Source organism: Carcharhinus amblyrhynchos, chromosome 18 (assembly GCF_965287045.1).
Source record: "Carcharhinus amblyrhynchos chromosome 18, sCarAmb.v2.hapA, whole genome shotgun sequence".
Taxonomy (NCBI): domain Eukaryota; kingdom Metazoa; phylum Chordata; class Chondrichthyes; order Carcharhiniformes; family Carcharhinidae; genus Carcharhinus; species Carcharhinus amblyrhynchos.
In genome coordinates, this window is record NC_137341.1 from 53,890,233 (window position 1) to 53,909,039 (window position 18,807).

Genomic DNA, 18,807 nt, shown 5'->3' on the forward strand with positions numbered 1-18,807 from the left:
TTCCACTGTATGAATGCACAGGGGGCTACTTTGTGAACCACTCCCTCCCTTTCGTGATTGTATGTGTGCAAATAAACTAACCCCCTGAGTTTACCCTATCTTGAGTTTAGTGTCGGGCTATTAATAGAAATTGGGGCACATTGAAACTGAGGGGTTGGTAAATACTTGATTGCTCATAAAGAGGGGGGAACCAAAATCAAAAACCATCTTTCTGTTTCGGACGTGTTGTGAGAGGAGAAATCGGGGCAGTTTAAATTAACCTCCCCCTGCACTCTCTGTAACAAAGAGTTATTGATCAACTAAGTACTCACAATCACTCCTTACTTAAATGCTGGGCAAATCTCGAGTGAGATAGTGCACCATCTTATTTTTCACCTTTTAAAACTACATCACTAATACACTCAGGGACTTGTGTTACATAACTGCACTTTCGTAATGAATGACTAATAGGCAATTGAGTGGCCAAAAGGTGCAAGGTTACAGAATCAATTGAGTGCATTAATGCTTTAGAAATACAACTTGTTTATATATAACTGCATAGGGTCACACTGGCCAAGTGATGTTTCTGTGATAATACACTGAGGAATATTCCACATTAGTCAAATTTATTCTTCAACTCTCAGCCTGTTCTTAAACTGATACAAAATTAATACAAGTCATGAAACCCTATTTCTCATACATTTCTGAAAAAATGTAGATTAGTAAATAAATAACTACAATGTAACACAGACTAAGTACAATATATTTGCTTCAATTGGCATTTACAACTAAAAAAGAGGTCCAAAGTATGTGTATAAACTTTTAGGGAGACAAAGCATTCAATCTATTATGATATTGTACTATGTCATCCATCCCCTGGAATATTTTAATGTGTTCTGAATATTTCTAGTAAAAATTTTATTGCCTCAATGTTGTGATACAACAGAAAGTAAGAAGTCTCACAACACCAGGTTAAAGTCCAACAAGTTTATTTGATAGTAAACCCACAAGCTTTCGGAACGCTGTTCCTTCATCAAGTGAGTGGCGAAGGAACACCTGACAAAGGGGCAGCGCTCCGAAAGCTAGTGGGTTTACTATCAAATTAACTTGTTGGACTTTAACCTGGTGTTGTGAGACTTCTTAGTCTGTTTACCCCAGTCCAACACCGGCATCTCCACATCATACAAAAGAAACGCAGCTTGTGAAAATACTCAATCACTTAAAGATGTGGCGATGTCAGTGTTGGACTGGGGTGGGCAGCAGTCTCACACCACCAGGTTAAAGTCCAACAGGTTTATTTGGTATCATGAACTTTCAGAGCGCTGCTCCTTCATTTGGTCTCACCAGATAAAGGGGCAGCACTCTGAAAGCTCGCGCTACCAAATAAACCCTGTTGGACTTTAACCTGGTGTTGTGAAACTTCTTACTGCGCCCACTTAAAGTAAAAGCAGTGACCTCATCAATAACACTGCATGCATGTGGAGTCACCAACAGCCACTAGGAAAGAGGTAATTCAGTCCATCTAGTCTATGCCAGCTCTCTGTAGGGCAACCCAGTCAATTCCTACTGCATTCTACTCCCATAGTCCTGCAAGTTTATTTCCCAAAAGAGCTCATCCAACTTCCTTTTGAAGTTATTGGACATCACAGTATGTTCTCGGCACAGTGTAATTGCCCAGTGGAAGTTAACATTTCTGGATAACTGTCGTGGAAATGCTAACCTGGGAAGATCAGAGATGGATTCCCACTGCATGATTATGGTATTACCCAAACCTGCTGCAGGGAGCACGGACGTTACAGCCCCGCATTACACACTCAAAGTCTTTCCAGTGTGGTGAACTGAATGCAACATGGTTGCCCGCAGACACGTCTGCAGAGGTGACATGACCATGGCATGCCAGATAGGATATGTAAGAGTGATTACATTTCAGATGGCAGGTCTGTCACATCAGGAACTTAGAAGAGTGACAGAGGATCTCATAGAAACTTATAAAATTCTAACAGGGTTAGACAGGATAGAGTCAGGAAGAATTTCCCAATGGTGGGGGGAGTCCAGAACTAGGGGTCAGAGTTTGAGGATAAGGGGTAAACCTTTTATAACTGAGGTGAGGAGAAATCTCTTCACCCAGAGGGTGGGGAATGTGTGGAATTCACTCCCACAGAAAGTAGTTGAGGCCAAAACAGTGTCTGATTTCAACAAGAAATTAGATATAGCTCTTGGGGCGAAAGGGATCAAGGGATATGGGGGGAAGGAGGGATCAGGATATTGGATTCACTGATCAGCAATGATCAAGATGAATAGTGGAACAGGCTTGAAGGGCCAAATGACCTACCCCTACTTCTATGTTTCTAAACCTAAAAACCATCGCGGCCGTGCTGTCACTGCAGTGTCTCCAGATTTTATTCTCCACTACTTGGAATGAAAAATTGGGCAGAGAGCCTGCGAGAAAGTAGGTGGAGAGCGGAAAGTTTTGTTTTTAGTGCTGGTTTGAAGATTCCGATGCTTTCAAAGTTGATCAACAAATGTTATGAAATAGAGAGAAAAAAGCTGACATTCATTCATTGATTTTCTGGGTGATGACCTTGTGAGCTATTCTACATCAACACGGTTCAGACACAAAGTATTTCATCTGCTGACCCGTGTTGGCAGCTAATGGGGCTGATTTCGACATAAGTTGATTTTAAATGAATAGTCACTGGTGTAAATTGTGACAGAATGACAGATGGGATTTGAGTTCCTGGGTCACCCATTTCAAGCCATTTGCCTTGAAATTCCATCGAGGTTCTCCCAGATTCCCAGAATAATTGTGCTCAAAGAAAGGCAGAATCTTCGGGAAGCAGCAGGACATTACTGCCCTACTCATTTAAAACCTAAAGCAAAACAGGAAAATGCTGGCAACACAGCACCACGTGGGCAGTATCTGGGGTGGATCTTATTGTTGCGCCTTGCCAGCCGATGGGTGGGGTGAGCCGGTAAGGTGACAGAAGAGCTGAGAAATGAGGTGGGATGGGTCATTAAGGGAGGGGACCACTCCACACTCTGCAACAGCGATTGGTGGGGGAGCAGAGTCACAATAGTTCTGGGAGGGGAGGGTATTGGCAATCGTTCCTGGCGAGGAGTGGGTCGCAATCAGCTGTGGAGTCCGGCAGTAGCAGTGAGGGTGGGGAGGGTGGAATTGGTGCACGGGGATCGGCTGATAGCAGTAGAGGCAGTGACAGGTCTCTGCGCTCTCGGAGCACAGCGATCTAAACATGCACATTTGCACCCTCTGCTGCTATCAGCCAGCTTTTGGGTGATTTTGGGCTCCCCTACTGGCAATTTTTTTTAAGTTTGTCAAGATTTTTTCCACTGACTGTTTTTTAACTTGTCCAAAAACACGGTGCGAATTTCTCCCGTTTTCACACTCGTTTGATATTTTGAAATGTTTTGGTAAAATTTGTCATTTTGTTCATCGCAGATCGTTCAAATTTGAAATTGAGGCAGATGAGAAATGTGAAAATGGCCTCGAGAATGGAGTTTCTGTAAGGAATTTGCCTTCAGAGACAGCACCCAAGGTCACACACACAACACCATGTGGTGATATTTAAACTATTCTGAGTGTCAGCACAGACAAGCTGGAAAGCTGTTCACCATTCAGCTAAACCAGCACAGAATGGTGAGTATCTTTGAGGCTTGTAATTTTTTTTGCGCTGCTTTGGTTTTTATCTTTAAGCGAATTGGAACAGTCACTACAAGATTGGACAAAAAGATTCACTAGTGGTATTCATAATTTGTTTCTAATGTGATTTTAGCCTGTGTAACTCATGTCTCCCTATACAACTGCAAGTCATTTTGCCCTATGCTCAATGGAAAACAGAAGTGCAGACAATCGATTATCCTTACTAACTGTACAATCTTCTATGTGGAAGTGTGTGACTGTTCAACATGGATTTATCTTCCAATTTCCTCTGTTGTTTTTTTATTCAATCATGGGACTTTGATTTGATTTGATTTGATTTATTATTGTCATATGTATTAACATTCAGTGAAAAGTATTGTTTCCTGCGTACTATAGACACAAAACATATCGTTCATAGAGAAGGAAATGAGAGAGTGCAGAATGTAGTGTTACAGTCATAGCTAGGGTGCAGAGAAAGATCAACTTAATGCAAGGTAGGTCCAGTCAAAAGTCTGACAGCAGCAGGGAAAGAAGCTGTTCTTGAGTCGGTTGGTTACATGACCTCAGACTTTTGCACCTCGTTCCTGAAGGAAGAAGGTGGAAGAGAGAATGTCCAGCATGCGTGGGGTCTTGAATTATGCTGGCTGCTTTGCTGAGGCAGCGGAAAGTGTAGACAGAGTCAATGGATGGGAGGCTGGTTTGTGTGATGGATTGGGCTACATTCACGACCTTTTTGTAGTTCCTTGCGGTCTTGGGCAGAGCAGGAGCCCAGACCGAGCTGTGATACAACCAGAAAGAATGCTTTCTATGGGGCATCTGTAAAAATTGGTGAGAGTCGTAGCTGACATGCCAAATTTCCTTAGTCTTCTGAGAAAGTAGAGGCGTTGGTGGGCTTTCTTAACTATAGTGTCGGTATTGTGGGATCAGGACAGGTTGTTGGTGATCTGGACAAGTTAAAAACTTGAAATTCTTGACCCTTTCTACCTTGCCCCTTGACATAGACAGGGGCATGTTCTCCTTCATATTTCCTGAAGTCGATGACAATCTCCTTTGTTTTGTTGACATTGAGGGAGAGATTATTGTTGCCGCACCAGTTCACTAGAATCTCTATCTCATTCCTGAACTCTGTCCCGTCATTGGTATGGATGTTACTGGCTGGCCAGCATTTATTGCCCATCCCAGTTGCCCTTGGTGGTGAGCTGCCTTCTTGAATTGCCGCAGTCCGTGTGCTGCGGGTTGACCCACAATGCCGTTAGGGAGGGTAGGATTTTGGCCCAGTTAAACACACTCATTTAATATCTGTAGTCAGATTTTATTCTTTTGTTGTTTGAGTGCTAAATAATGACCTGAATGGACAACATGGAACCAAACTGATCAAAGGAGGATTACATGTCCAGAATGAAACCCCCGTCTCATTTTCTTTCCATCTGTTTCAAAGGACAGATAGAGATGGATTCTGTGACGGAAGTCTTTCCCTCCTGATTTCCTCCTCTCCACCCTGCTGATTATTGACCGCTAACAGGCAAGGGAGACACACTTTGCCTCGTCTCTCTGCCTAGCTCAGGGTGCACACTTGGTATGCTGGGCCCATGCTTTGCACCAGTTTACCTCTTCCTCCCTCTCCCGCTCGCTCAGCCCCTGTTCCCTCTTGCAGCATCTCTGTCACCTTCTGTATCGAATGCCAATGTACTAGTGCCTGAGTGGGGGCGTTTGGTACTAAGGTGAGTGGTAATGACCTTGTGGAGAGTTCCAGTCTCTCTCCCGAAGAGTTATTGTCTGATAACACACCACCACACATCTGTGTTGGTTTGATGTTACTGTTACAGGGGCTAGAATATAAATAATCCCTCCCCCCCCCCAGTATTTACTGTTGCATCACCTCCACTGTTACTGAATAATTTAACTCTCCCTCATATACAGTGGGTTGCTGTTGGCCATAGGATTCATTACCTATTGCTTCTGTATCCTTTGAACATGTCTTTGAATATGACAGTAATGGAGATAAAGTTGTGGTTGGTGATTTTCCCTGAAGGAATATATCATTCTTGCAATTCTGATATATAAAACACAATTTTCATAATCCTTATTTTTAAACATCTATCGTGGTAATTGCTGTATTCTTGTTTAGCGTGCAGCATTTATGCATATTTTATTAGCAAGATCAAAGCTATTTGTGTTTATATATCACCTTTAACAGAGTAAAAAGTCCCCGACCACTTCACTGTGAAAACACTGTTTGACACTGAGTTATCAAGGGGGATAACTAGGACAAGGTGACCAAATACTTAGTCCAAGAAATAAGCTTTAAGAACTGCCTTAAATTAAGAGAGAGATGGAATGGTTTGGGCGGGGTGGGGGGACCAGGTGGGAAATTCCATATCCCAGGCAGCAAAAGACACGGCCTCTAGCGATGGAGCGATTCAAATCCGGGATGTGCCAGAATTGGAAGAGCAGAGAGATCCTGGGGAAGCACTAGGACTGGGAAGGGGATTACAGACATTGGGAAGGGGGGAGGGAGTTGGCTGTGGGCACTTTGAAAAGAAGGTGGAGTACTTTATAATTGCCAGACTGGGAGACAGTGTGGTCAGTGCACACAGGGTGAACGGGACTTGATAGAGAAATAGACATCAGAATTTGGGATGAGTTCAACTAAAATGTAAATCCTTCAATCCAACTTAGCTGCTTAGAAAACTCGCTGCACCAGGAAACACATGAGGTAGACAAAGCCCATTCTTCCAGTTTCACCGCCTTCTTTACATATGTCCTGATGATGCTATATTTGAGTTTCTGGCATGTCTGCACTGCACTCAGACCTCTCCCATGCTTATGGAAGTTTCATTCCCTGGAACAGAACACAAGCCTAAATCCAGATGTTATAGTTTGAGGGGCATCACTCCACATCAAGTGGGATTGACCAGGAGTCTCTCTCTTTCTCTTACCGCCAACCATTGGCATGTTTGGAAGAATTTGTAGGTTGGCACAAAACTTGTTTTGTCTGTGTTATGAATGCACCTTCATAGAAACTAGAAGCAGGAGTAGGCCATTCAGCCCTTCAAGCCTGCTCCCCATTTCATTTTGATCATGACAGATCATCAAATTCAATATCCTGATCCCCCTTTCCCCCCAAATCCCTTGAACCCTTTTGCCCCAAGGGCTGTAATAGAAATATTTTGGATGTTTCTGGCTTTCCCTGGCCATCAAGTACTGGGATGGGACTCGAATCCAGAGCCTCTGGCTCAGAGGCAGGAACACTATCCACTGCACCACAAGACCCCCTCCCCACCCTCACAAGAGGCTATTCCACACACTGATGATGATTTGCATGAATAACGTTCTCACCAACTTGTATTCTGATTTGAACTTTCATCACTTGTGGCTATTTCATTTTTTAAAAACAGCACACAAATCAAAATCACTTTGGTTTTGCTATCAGTAAGCCTTGCACCTATGTACTTCTGTCCCATTTTGTCTGCATTATATGGATGACATAATTCCACATTGACCAATGGTGCAGCATACATTTACCTGTTTTTAGCACCACTGTAAGAATTAATAATTGTAACAATTACAACAGATTAGAAATTCAGTTAATGATCTTCCTTGGAAAGGATACTGAGAATCATTGAATTAAATAGTACTGAAAGAAGCCATTAGCCCACTGTGACCGTGTTGACACCTTGAAAACTATCAAATTGGTCTCACTCCCTGCTCTTTCTCCCACAGTTTCCTCCTTTAACTATTTATCCAATTTGGAATAAATATCTCAGTCCCATCTCTGCAGGAGTCCCTTCAGGTGAGTGTCCTAGGCCCAGCCATCTTCAGCAGCTTCATCAATGACCTTCCCTCTGTCATAAGGTCAGAAGTGGGGATGTTCACTGATGATTGCACAGTGTTCAGCACCATTCGCGACTCCTCAGATACTGAAGCAGTCCATGTTCAAATGCAGCAAGACCCGGACAATATCCAGGCTTGGGCTGACAAGTGACAAATAACATTCACACCACACAGGTGCCAGGCAATGACCATCTCCAACAAGAGAGAATCTAACCATTGCTCCTTGACATTCAATGACATTACCTTCACTGTATCCCCCACTATCAACATTCTGGGAGCTGCTATTAACCTGAAACTGACTTGGACTGACCATATAAATACTGTACTACCAAAGCAGGTCAGAGGCTGAGAATTCTGTGGTGAGAAGCTCACTTCCCAACTTCCCAGAGAATGTCCACCATCTACAAGGCAAATGTTGGGAGTGTGATGGAATATTCCCAACTCGCCTGGATGGGTGCAGTTCCAACAACACTCAAGAACCTCAACACCATCCAGAACTAAGCAGCCCCACTTGTTTGGCACCCCATGCACCACCTTCAGCATCCACTCCTTCCACTACCAAAGTATAGTGGCAGCGTGTGTTCCATCTACAAGGTGAACTGCAGGTACTCACAAAGGCTCCTTTGGCCACACTTTCCAAACCCACGGCTGCTACCACCTAGAAGAGCAAGGGCAGCAGATACCTGGGAATACCACCACCTAAAAGTTCCCCTTAAAGCCACTCACTGTCCTGACTCGGTTCCACATTTTCTGGGTCAAAATTCTGTAACTTCTTCCAAGAACCACACAGGGTCAAGAAGACAGCTCACCACCACCTTCTTAAATGCCTGCCTCATTCTCCCCATGTCTGCATGGGTTTTCTCCCACACTCTAAAAATATGCGGGTTAGGTGGATTGACCATGCTGAATTGTACCTTAGTGTCAAGGGGACTAGCTAGGGTAAGTACGTGGGGTTATGGAGATAGGGTCTGGGTGGGATTGTGGTCGACACTGACTTGGTGGGCTGAATGGCCTTGAATAGGCTGAATGGCCACTGCAGGATTCTAAATGCTGGCCTAGCCAAAGACAGCTACACTCCCTGAAAGTAGAGAAAAAGTGCCACCTATTATGTTAGAATTAGAAAGCAAGTGTACAGGTCTGAGCTAAAGTTCGGACGTGTTTCATTGTGCAGAAACAGCAGCAGTGTTACGGCAGCCAATGGCTGGCCCACTTCACCAGTAACCCTGGTAGTTCTGTGCTGCTGAGTGTAATCAGGATGTGGGAATGCCAGCGTTGGACTGGCGTAAACACAGTAAAAAGTCTGACAACACCAGGTTTTAGTCCAACCTATCTATTTGATAATATACTCACAAGCTTTCGGGGTTAGCCCCTTCGTCAGGTGAATGGAGAGTTCTGGCCTCACAGAGCATATAAAGCACAGACAGTTTACAGATTACTGATTAGAATGCGAATCCTTACACCTAACCTGCTGTTCAAGACCTTGGTTCAAGGGGCTAACCCCGAAAGCTTGTGAGTATATTATCAAATAAATAGGTTGGACTAAAACCTGGTGTTGTCAGACTTTTTAGAGTGTAATCAGTGCAGTTAATCCACAGGCAGCGGTGACAAGGAGCCGGCAACGCACTGAAATTTGTAAGCGGAGTGAGTACTTGGTCAAACAGCTGGGAGGCTGGCCCTCATAGACTGCGGTTCATTCAAGGTGGGGGCAGCAGCTAGCGCCGTTCCTGTTCCCGGAGTAAATCCCGGTGCAGTGTGTGGAGGAGCAGTCTTCCAAATGCAGAATGCATCGTGAAATATTACAATGCCGGCGCCAATATTCTGTAATCAACTGGATATTCAAAAAGTGGCAGGTTCCAAAATCCACCAAGAAATGTTAAGTAAATACAGAAAATGGTGAGAAGAGAAAGACCCAGCAGCTGAGTAGGGGGTGTGGGAGTTGCAGTGTCAGCTGTTAACCGTGTTCCTCTGCCTTTACCCCGGAATGTCAGAAGCTGCTGGCATTCTCTCCCTCTCCCCGGCATTGTCTATCTAATTTCAGATTTTCCTTGGGTCGCGGTGTTCTGCTTTTCAGGAAATCCTAAAATGTTCTTACTTGTGGACAGACTTTAACCGAATTGTTATTTTTTTTTCTTTCTCCCGCACAAATGATGTGAGCTGAGACTTTTTCTGCTGCGGTTCATTTAAACTCACACCGTCACATGCGGAGAGTTTGCAGGTGAGATCAGAGCCGCTGTTATCAGTGAAAATGTGAGAGATTTTTGTGCATTTCAGCAACTTTCCAGTGGCGGCAGGGACATCACACTGTTTGGTGGTGGCTGGAGTTATATTTCAGGGAATATTTCATTCTTAACACAGAGGCGAACGAGTGTTGCCAAGGTCTCACCATCATACAATTCAGATTATTATCACACACAGCAGACACTGACCGCCTGAAGCAGGGAAATGATTAAGTTTCTCAATCGCCTGGGTACTGGGGCGATCCCCCGGCCCGCGGAGAGTTAAATCCACAGCACACCTGCAATGTGGTCGATTAAACAGAACAATTTGGAACTGGTTAGGGATGTGGTCAGGGAGTGGAATAAAATTAGCATCTTATTGATTCTTTGCTCTTTTCCCGAATTTGCGCCAGTGTGGGTTTTTCAATTTACAGCCAGGCTGATTGCTGCCCTGGGAATTGACAACTATTGGATTTACAGACAATCTCAGCAAGCTGAACACTGTCAGACACACAGCCTCAGCGGCAAGGGCTCCGTGATAGCACACGGCAGAACATCACAAACTGTCCCGAGACAGGCCAATCTCCAGGAATCCCAAACCACTCCAGCTCGCTTCCAATGTTACAACCAACCTCTCAGTCCCTGTGTCGCCGATTAGTGTCAGCCACAGACTAGCGTAAATTAACGGTGCCAAATTACAGTCAAGCTCAAATCCTATGCAAGTGTGCATAAGGGCTGCACAGTGGGTTAGGACCGTTGCCTCACAGCTCCAGGGACCCAGGCTCGATTCCCGGCTTGGGTCACTGTCTGTGCGGAGTCTGCACATTCTCCCCGTGTCTGTGTGGGTTTCCTCCCACAGTCCGAAAGACGCGCTGGTTAGGGTGCATTGGCCGTGCTGAATTCTCCCCCAGTGTACCCAAACAGGCGCTGGAGTGTGGCGACAAGGGGAATTTCACAGTAACTTCATTGCAGTGTTAATGTAAGCCTTATTTGTGACTAATAAATAAACTTATGACTGCAGCCAGCTCTCAAACACACATTGGGGCGTCCAACAGGGTCTTTGGTTTGGCTTCTGAGGGAGTTTGTCGCACCGAATGCGCCTTTTCAGGGGACGAGGTTTTGAAAAGTTTGACTCTGACATTGGGCCAGGCTAGGGGCAGAATTTGAATTATAGCCATGGTGCTCTCCGACTGTGTCTCAGTTAGAATTCTCACAACACCAGGGTTAAAGTCCAACTGGTTTATTTGGAATCATGAGCTTTCAGAGTGCTGCTCCTTCATCAGGTGAGTGGAGAGACACTCAGGTGAGGGAGGAGCAGTGCTGTGAGACTTCTTACCATGCCCAACCCGGGCATCATGTGTCTCAGCCTCAGTGTGCACACTGCCTCCTTCCAAAATGCTCTCTCTCTCCTTTGTCTCTCATTCTCTATCCATCTCTCACTTGTCTCACTACACCAGGTTATAGTCCAACAGGTTGATTTGGTAGCCAGTAAATAAACTGGAGGGCACAGCCTCAGGATAAGGGGGGGGGGGGGGGGGGGTGGCGGTTTAGAACAGAGTTGAGGAGGAACTTCTTCACTCAAAGGGTGGTGAATCTCTGGAATTCTCTGCCCGTTGAAGTGGTGGAGGCTGCCTCGGTCAATATTTTTAAGCCGCGGGTTGATGGGTTTTTGATAAGCGAGGGGATTAAGGGTTATGGGGAGAGGACGGGAATGTGGAACTGAGCCACGACAGATCAGCCATGATCTTATTGAATGGCAGGGCAGGCTCGAAGGGCTGGATGGCCTACTCCTGCTCCTATTTCTTATGTTCTAAACCTGTTGGACTTTAACCTGGTGTTGTGAGACTTCTAACTGTGCCCGCCCCAGTCCAACACCAGCATCTCCTCATCATCTCCCACTACATCTCCCTATAATTTCCCCTCTCTATCCTTTCTTTCGCTCTCCTTTTATCTTCAATGTTTTTCTTTCCTTTTCCATCCTTTCTGTATCCTTTTTACTCTATCCATTTCTCTCCTTTCTTGCTCTATCATTTATTTGCGGTCCTTTTCTCGCTCACTCTCTCTATCCTTTCTCTTTCTCTCAATCCCTTCCTCCTTTCCTTCCTCCCTCCCTCCCTCCTTTCCTCCCTCCCTCCCTCCCTCCCTCCCTCCTTTCCTCCCTCCCTCCCTCCTTTCCTCCCTCCCTCCTTTCCTCCCTCCCTCCCTCCCTCCCTCCTTTCCTCCCTCCCTCCCTCCCTCCTTTCCTCCCTCCCTCCCTCCTTTCCTCCCTCCCTCCCTCCCTCCTTTCCTCCCTCCCTCCCTCCCTCCTTTCCTCCCTCCCTCCCTCCCTCCTTTCCTCCCTCCCTCCCTCCCTCCTTTCCTCCCTCCCTCCCTCCCTCCTTTCCTCCCTCCTTTCCTCTCTCTCTCTCCCTCTCTCCTTTCCCATCCTCTCTCCTTCTCCTTTTCCCTCGCTCTATTTCTCCCTCTCTCTGATTGGTCAGGCTTGGGCTTTCCCACGCTGATGTCACTGGGCAGCCGGGACTCCCCTTCCTCCTGATTGGTCGTCAGCCGCAAGAACTGTCCAATCACCCCCGCCGGACCTTTCAATCCCGAGCTCGATTGGTCAGATCAGTGTCCGCTGCGTATTGGCTGTCCCAGCAGAGTAGGGGTGGGGCTGCAGAAGGGGATGCGGTGATTGGTTCTCTTGGGAGGAGGCTGGGAGCTGATTGGCTGATCAGGGTCGGTGCCGCCAGGGGGCAGCGGCTGCGCTGTGATCGGTCGCCTGAGCAAATCCTGGGCAGTGATTGGCTGGTCCTTCCAGCGCTGGACGGTGATTGGCTGTTAGAGTCACTGCGACACGCTGATTGGCTCCCAGGGCCGGATCTGAGCGGTGATTGGGTGTCGGGAGGGGGCCGTGCTGGTTTCTGATTGGCTCCTGGCTTTGCTCGTGGGCTGTGACTGGCTTCACCGGCTCGGTTGTGATTGGCTGTTTGACCCGGCGTTGGTCTGCGATTGGCTGTTCTTGCTTGCGCATGGATTGGCTTGCCAGATCCAGGATCTGGCGCTGATTGGTTCGCTGCAGCGATGCTGTTATGTGATTGGATGCACGGACCTGAACTTTGATTTGGCATTAGACGCCAGAGCGGGGCTGTGATTGGGTATTTGGATCGGGCTGTGATTGGTTGTTTCAGTCAGTGCCTGGCGTTGATTGGTTTTCTTTTTGCAGGTAGCTCATCTGTGATTGGTTGTGTATGCCGGGCTGTGATTGGTTCCCCGGTGCCGGCGGGCCGGACCGGCGGGAGGTGCTGTCCGAGTGAGGAGCGGCGGCGGGAGCGGGAGCGGGAGCGGGGCTCGGTGCGGCTGTGAGGCGCTCGCTGCTGCGGCTCGGTGCGGCGGCACGATGGCGGCCCGGCGTGCGGGCGGCGGTTGGCGCGGCGCTCGCGCTCGGCGGCGCTGCTGGCGCTCGGCGTGTTGCTGCTGCAGACCGCGCTGCTGCTCTGGAACTTCAGCAGCCTGGACGGAGAGGGCGAGAGCGGCGCCCAGCGCACCGCCCGGAACATCCGAGAGGCGCCCCGGAGAGGAGCAGCCTTCCCCGGCGACGCTCTGGTATGTGCTGCAGCGCCGGGCAGGATGGTGCTGATGCTGAGAGAGTCTAAACCGCCCCCCATCAACCAACCCCTTCCCTCACCCCCCCATCACTACCCCCCATATCACACCCCCCCCATCACTACCCCCCCATATCACACCCCCCCCATCACTACCCCCCCATCACACACACACCCCCATCACACACACACCCCCATCACACAGCCCCACCATCAACCAACCCCTTCCCTCACCCCCCATCACTACCCCCCATCACACACACCCCCCCATCACACAGCACCCCCCCATCACACAGCACCCCCCCATCACACAGCACCCCATCAACCAACCCCTTCCCTCACCCCCCCATCACTACCCCCCATCACACACCCCCCCATCACACACCCCCCCATCACACACCCCCCCATCACACACCCCCCCATCACACACCCCCCCATCACACACACCCCCCCATCACACACCCCCCCATCACACACCCCCCCATCACACACCCCCCCACACACACCCCCCCACCATCACTACCCCCTCATCACTACCCCCCATCACACAGCCCCCCCATCACTACCCCCATCACTACCCCCCATCACTACCCCTCATCACGCACCCCCCTCATCACACAGCCCCCCCATCAACCAACCCCTTCCCTCACCCCCCATCACACACACCTCCCACCCCCCATCACTACCCCCAATCACTACCCCCCATAACACCCCCCCATCACACACACCCCCCGTCACACAGCACCCCCATCAACCAACCCCTTCCCTCACCCCCCCATCACACACACACCCCCATCACATCCCCCCATCACACAGCCCCACCATAACAAACCCCTCCCCCATCACCCCCCCATCGCACCCCCTTATCACACACCCCCATCACACAGCCCCCCCTTCGCACCCCCTATCACATCCCCCCATCACATCCCTTCCATCACACTCCCTCAACAATCCCCTTCCCCCACCCCCATCCCTCCTCCTCCATCCCTCCTCCTCCATCACACATTCCCCCCATCACATCCCCCCAACAACTCCCCACCCCCTGTCCTCACCCCCTCCAGCATCCCCTCCTCACCAACCCCATCACTGTGTCCTGGACATTAGCCCTCCCCCCCCAGCCCCGACACAGGCTCACACACGGACCCCAACACACAGATACAGACCCCCTCCACAAACACCCACACACACACCTAGACATAGATCGCCCACACAGAGACCCCCCCCCCACACGCACACATAGACCCCCATTGTACACCACCCCCAAACGCAGACTCCCCCACACAGACCCACACACAGACCCAGACGCACAAACTACCCCCACACACGCACGGACAGACCCCCCCACACACACATGGCAGACTCACACAGATAGACCCCCAGGATACCCCCACAGCCCATTGCATCTGCTGCAGAAATACATCTCTGATCAAACCCCCAGCCCCTCGATTGTCCTCCCCGAAGCCCCCACCTCCCTCTCTCCCTCCCTCTCTCTCTCCTCATTCATTCATTCATTGAAATTCAAACAGGGTCTCAGTCAGTATTTTTTTTTATTTTTGCAGACATGTCTCCTGATTTAATGCTTCCTCCCTCCCCAGAGTGTTCAGGGTTCTGATTTACCCAGTTAATATCTGCTGGGTGACAGGACAGACAGGGAGGCAATTTTCTAACAGACCCTCACTCCATTGCGTGGAGCTTGCACAGGGATAGCGTCGAGCTCTGTTTAAACTGCAAAATCTCATCATCTTCACATTTGGTGTCACGTTGTTATTTCAGGGCTGGAAATTGTAGAGAAATGAGTGTTTGGCATTTTACTACCAATAGTGCGGTGAAGTTGCCTGGCTCCGGAGTGCCTGGCTCTCTGTTTGATGCTCTCTCTCTATGTGTTGTTCATAAGGTGCTTTCCCCATTTCTTTACTGTTTAGAATCAGACTCTGGTTTGGGAAGTCGTTGTGAGACGCAGCTTCAAATATTGCGAAGGCTGTCAGCCCAGCACCATTATTGCTGAAAATCATCTTTGCAAAATAGAAAGTTGCCGTCGATAGTGAGGTCCTTGTCATCCTCGGCTAGCATTGCAATGCTGCTGGTCTATTCCCCCTTCCTGTGTTACTCACGACTGAGATGGGAAGGCGGTTCTGACCCAGTGAGACTGGTCTCTCTCTCTCTCTCTGTCTCTGTCTCTCCCCTACACTCCCCTCTTGTGCTGTCAAGTGCAGCTTCGGCTGGTTCCTGTGCAGAATGAGATTGAATCTTGCTGTGTCGGAGCCTCTCCACATTCAGCACCGTGTGCAAGCCACGGGAGCTGTTACAGACGCTGCTGGAGCGACTCTCCAGATTAACGCTCATCTCTTAATCTTAAAGATGACAGAATACCCGAGCGCTGTCCAACAGGGCGGGGGGGGGGGGGTGGAGAGGAATTTACCCACTGCCGGGGAGAGAAAGGAACCCTGTGCATCTCGCATAGCTGAAACTCAGGTTAAATACAGCACTGTCATGACTTCTGAATGAAGAAAGGAGACCGGCCTCTTCTGTGAATGAATGACATTGTCAGATCACCAAGAGTGCGCTCTGTAATGTCAAATCAACAGGACTAGACGGCACATCGTTCAGTCAGTCCCTGGTAGGAAGCTACACACAGTCACAGCAGCAGGAACAGTCCCCTCTGCCGGAGTGTGAGCTCTGTCTGATTCCACTCCGCCTCGCCACACCGGAGAGCAGGACATGGTGATTTACGTGGCGGGTTCCCGAGAGCAGGAGCCCAGCGCTTAACCCCTTTTTCCCCAGTCTGAAGCCGGGTTTTCGGGGGTTTTGATGGATATTTTGGAGACAGATGTTCTGCCAATGCTGTTAATAGAAATAAGGACTGTAGGAGCTCCCCTTACGGATCAGATGATAATGAGGTTCTTGTTATCGGCTAGCATTGCAGTGCTGCTCGTTTATTCCCCTTCCTGTGTTCCTCACCGTGTTCCTCTGACCCCTTTCGAGAAGGCAACACGGAAAGCAGAACGAGCAATCCACCCGGGCTATTTGCCCTTTTATAACAAGTGATCAATCCATATGCAGTCCGGGGGGAGTGGAAAAGCTCAAACGGTTAATGGGCAAGAAACAACATTTAACATCTGTAAGAAGTCCGGTGCTGCTCTTTGAGTCTGTCTTAAATCTCCCAAGTTCTGCGTATATCTGTCAGGGAAAGCTGGAGAGATTAGTCTGGTTGTTTTATTCAGAGAAAAGAAACACATCTGGTTCTGTCAGAGACAGCTAGAAATACGATTTAATGATGTAAATCGCAAAGAAAGATGTGGCTAGCGCTGATAGTAAGGGGAAGGCAAACAGAGAGCTCCTTCACAATAGAGAATCGGTCAACAAATAGCCCTGGCTGGATCATAAAGACAGAGGTGGAAATAGGGTTCAGTCATTCCAAATTGAAGAGTAGATAGTGGAGTGCGGTGGTTTCATTGAAAGAGGGGTAAAGTCGACAGGGGTTCTGCTCCTGAGCCAGGTGTTGGTAGAAGTGAAGATAATGGCAGGAGGGGAGGGGGCGCGGTGGTGGTGTGGTTGTAGATAGTTCTGATGGATTTTGGAGGCAGATAGTGACACAGAGGATGAGTGATGATGGGGGGGTGGGGGTTGCATGAGGAGAGGGAGGATGTGAGGAGACAGGTTTGAGTCCAAGAAATGGACAAAAACTGAACTGTGCTGGCAGAAATGGTTGAGACTGTGATGTGAAAAATGAGGAATCGTTGTGCACTCTGCTGGGAAACCGGGGGCACAGGGATAGAGATGGTTCTGACAAAGGATCATCCCGACTAGAAACATTAGCTCTATTCCCTCTCTCCACGGGTGCTGTCGAACCTGCTGAGACTTTCCAGCATTCTCTGTTTTTGTTGTAGAGATGTTTCTAGGTGGGTTATAAAATGTGGACAAGAGGCGGCAATGATTCCAGTTGGTGCCTGTGAAAGTTAGAAGTGCAGGTCTGTTGTGATCATTGTTAGGGAGGGAAGGAGGTTGAGCTGACAGGCTGTTGGATAGTGATGTGTTCCCTTGGTGAATAACTTCTGGCTGTTTTTGGGAGGTAATCCTGAATTCAGCGTTGAACTGTTGAGTTGTGCTTCAAGGAAGTTTACACTCTTTCAGAGTTACAGTTTGTTAATCTCGCCTGGCTATGAATTGGCTTTCTGTTGAGACCTTTGGTGGCCAGTTTTAGTGGTGAGATGCAAAGCAGCTTTTACTGTGCACCAGACAGTGGAAGCTGACAGGATTATCTGCTCAGTATGTACATACCAAGTAAAAAAAAGTCAGCAGTTTAATAGTGGAAATGATTCATACAGCATGCCTGCCTTTCCTTTCTTCACACTGACGATGCATTGTGCATTTAACTATCTGCCGTGCTGCTTTTAATACAGTGGATTGTTTAAATATTTTTAAGAGACCAGCTATTTAACTGGGTTATAATTATGGGAAGCCATTTTATTGGGCGCAATTTCACTCTTCTGTTCTTTTGACCTCGCATGTGTAAGAACGTTTTGAAATATAGTTTTTAAAAAAAGCCTTGCTGTGTATGCCACGGGGAATGTTTATGAACAGATTCAATGACCACTGAAATAGCCCACATAAAATCAGGCCACTTGATATTGTGAATTTGTGAAGAAAATTATCTTTTTATAATATAAAATCCTCAATGTGGAATGAAATTGTTAGCCGCATCACTGATGTAGCAGATTATATTTGAGGGCTCTCTGACTCCAGCTAACTGGGGTTGTCAGTTGGGTTCAAAGTTGGATTTGTGCATCCCTCCGCACTGAGGTTGCCCTCGTTTCCCTAGGGGTAAGGTCAAATAATAGTAGCAATGGTGGTGATTTTAATTTTTTTTTCTGAATCTCTTTTGGAGAAAGTCACTGTTTGATTTTAAAGCGCTCTTTAATATTCCCTGCAGTATTTAGCTTCAGATTTGAGATGGTGATGCTAGGATGTTGACCTAAGGCTGAGGGAGCTGTGAAACCAACCTTTAGGTGATGTTTGATGCACAAGTTCTGGAGGCAGTAGCAGCTCCAGGGTTAGTTCTGCCACTCTACTGTGGCATTGCGGTGCGATATAGTCCTGCATTATAATTGTCTGGATGTCTTTCCCCCCAGCTCTCTCCATTACCGTGCAGTCATTCAACATCTAGCCCTTATTGGAGACTTCCCTGTCACTTTTTATTGGCTCTAATTGCTTAATCTCAATTATCAAGTAAAGGTCAATGTCCTGAAAGCCAATTTAACCCAGTACAGTGCTGTCATTTAATGTGAGAAAATAAAGTCACCATTAAAGGAGTAGGATGTAGAATTGCTTTTTAAACCCTGGCTGTATTAAGCTGCAAGTACAGCAGTTATCTCATCAGATGCTGTAATCTTAATTGTCATTCCTTAGGAGTGTTTCAGCAAACAATGGTTAAACGTCAAACTTTTGTTTTGACAATAATTATTTATATATTTTTAAATTGGTGTTTTACAGCAATAGGAAATCTGCTGCAGTGTTTGTGAAATCTGCCTGTCTCTAA

General features: G+C 47.8%; 1 protein-coding gene across 1 annotated transcript in view; it reads left to right on the top strand.

The window, feature by feature from the left end:
• The window catches only part of xylt1 (xylosyltransferase I), a 310,055-nt gene that overhangs the window by 25,914 nt on the left and 265,334 nt on the right, over positions 1-18,807 (top strand). The window contains exons 4-7 of the mRNA XM_080206192.1: positions 3,437-3,500; positions 8,643-8,697; positions 12,893-12,979; positions 13,034-13,272. Of these exons, the coding sequence (XP_080062318.1) occupies positions 3,437-3,500; positions 8,643-8,697; positions 12,893-12,979; positions 13,034-13,272 (445 nt within the window). The remainder of the gene's footprint in view (positions 1-3,436; positions 3,501-8,642; positions 8,698-12,892; positions 12,980-13,033; positions 13,273-18,807) is intronic.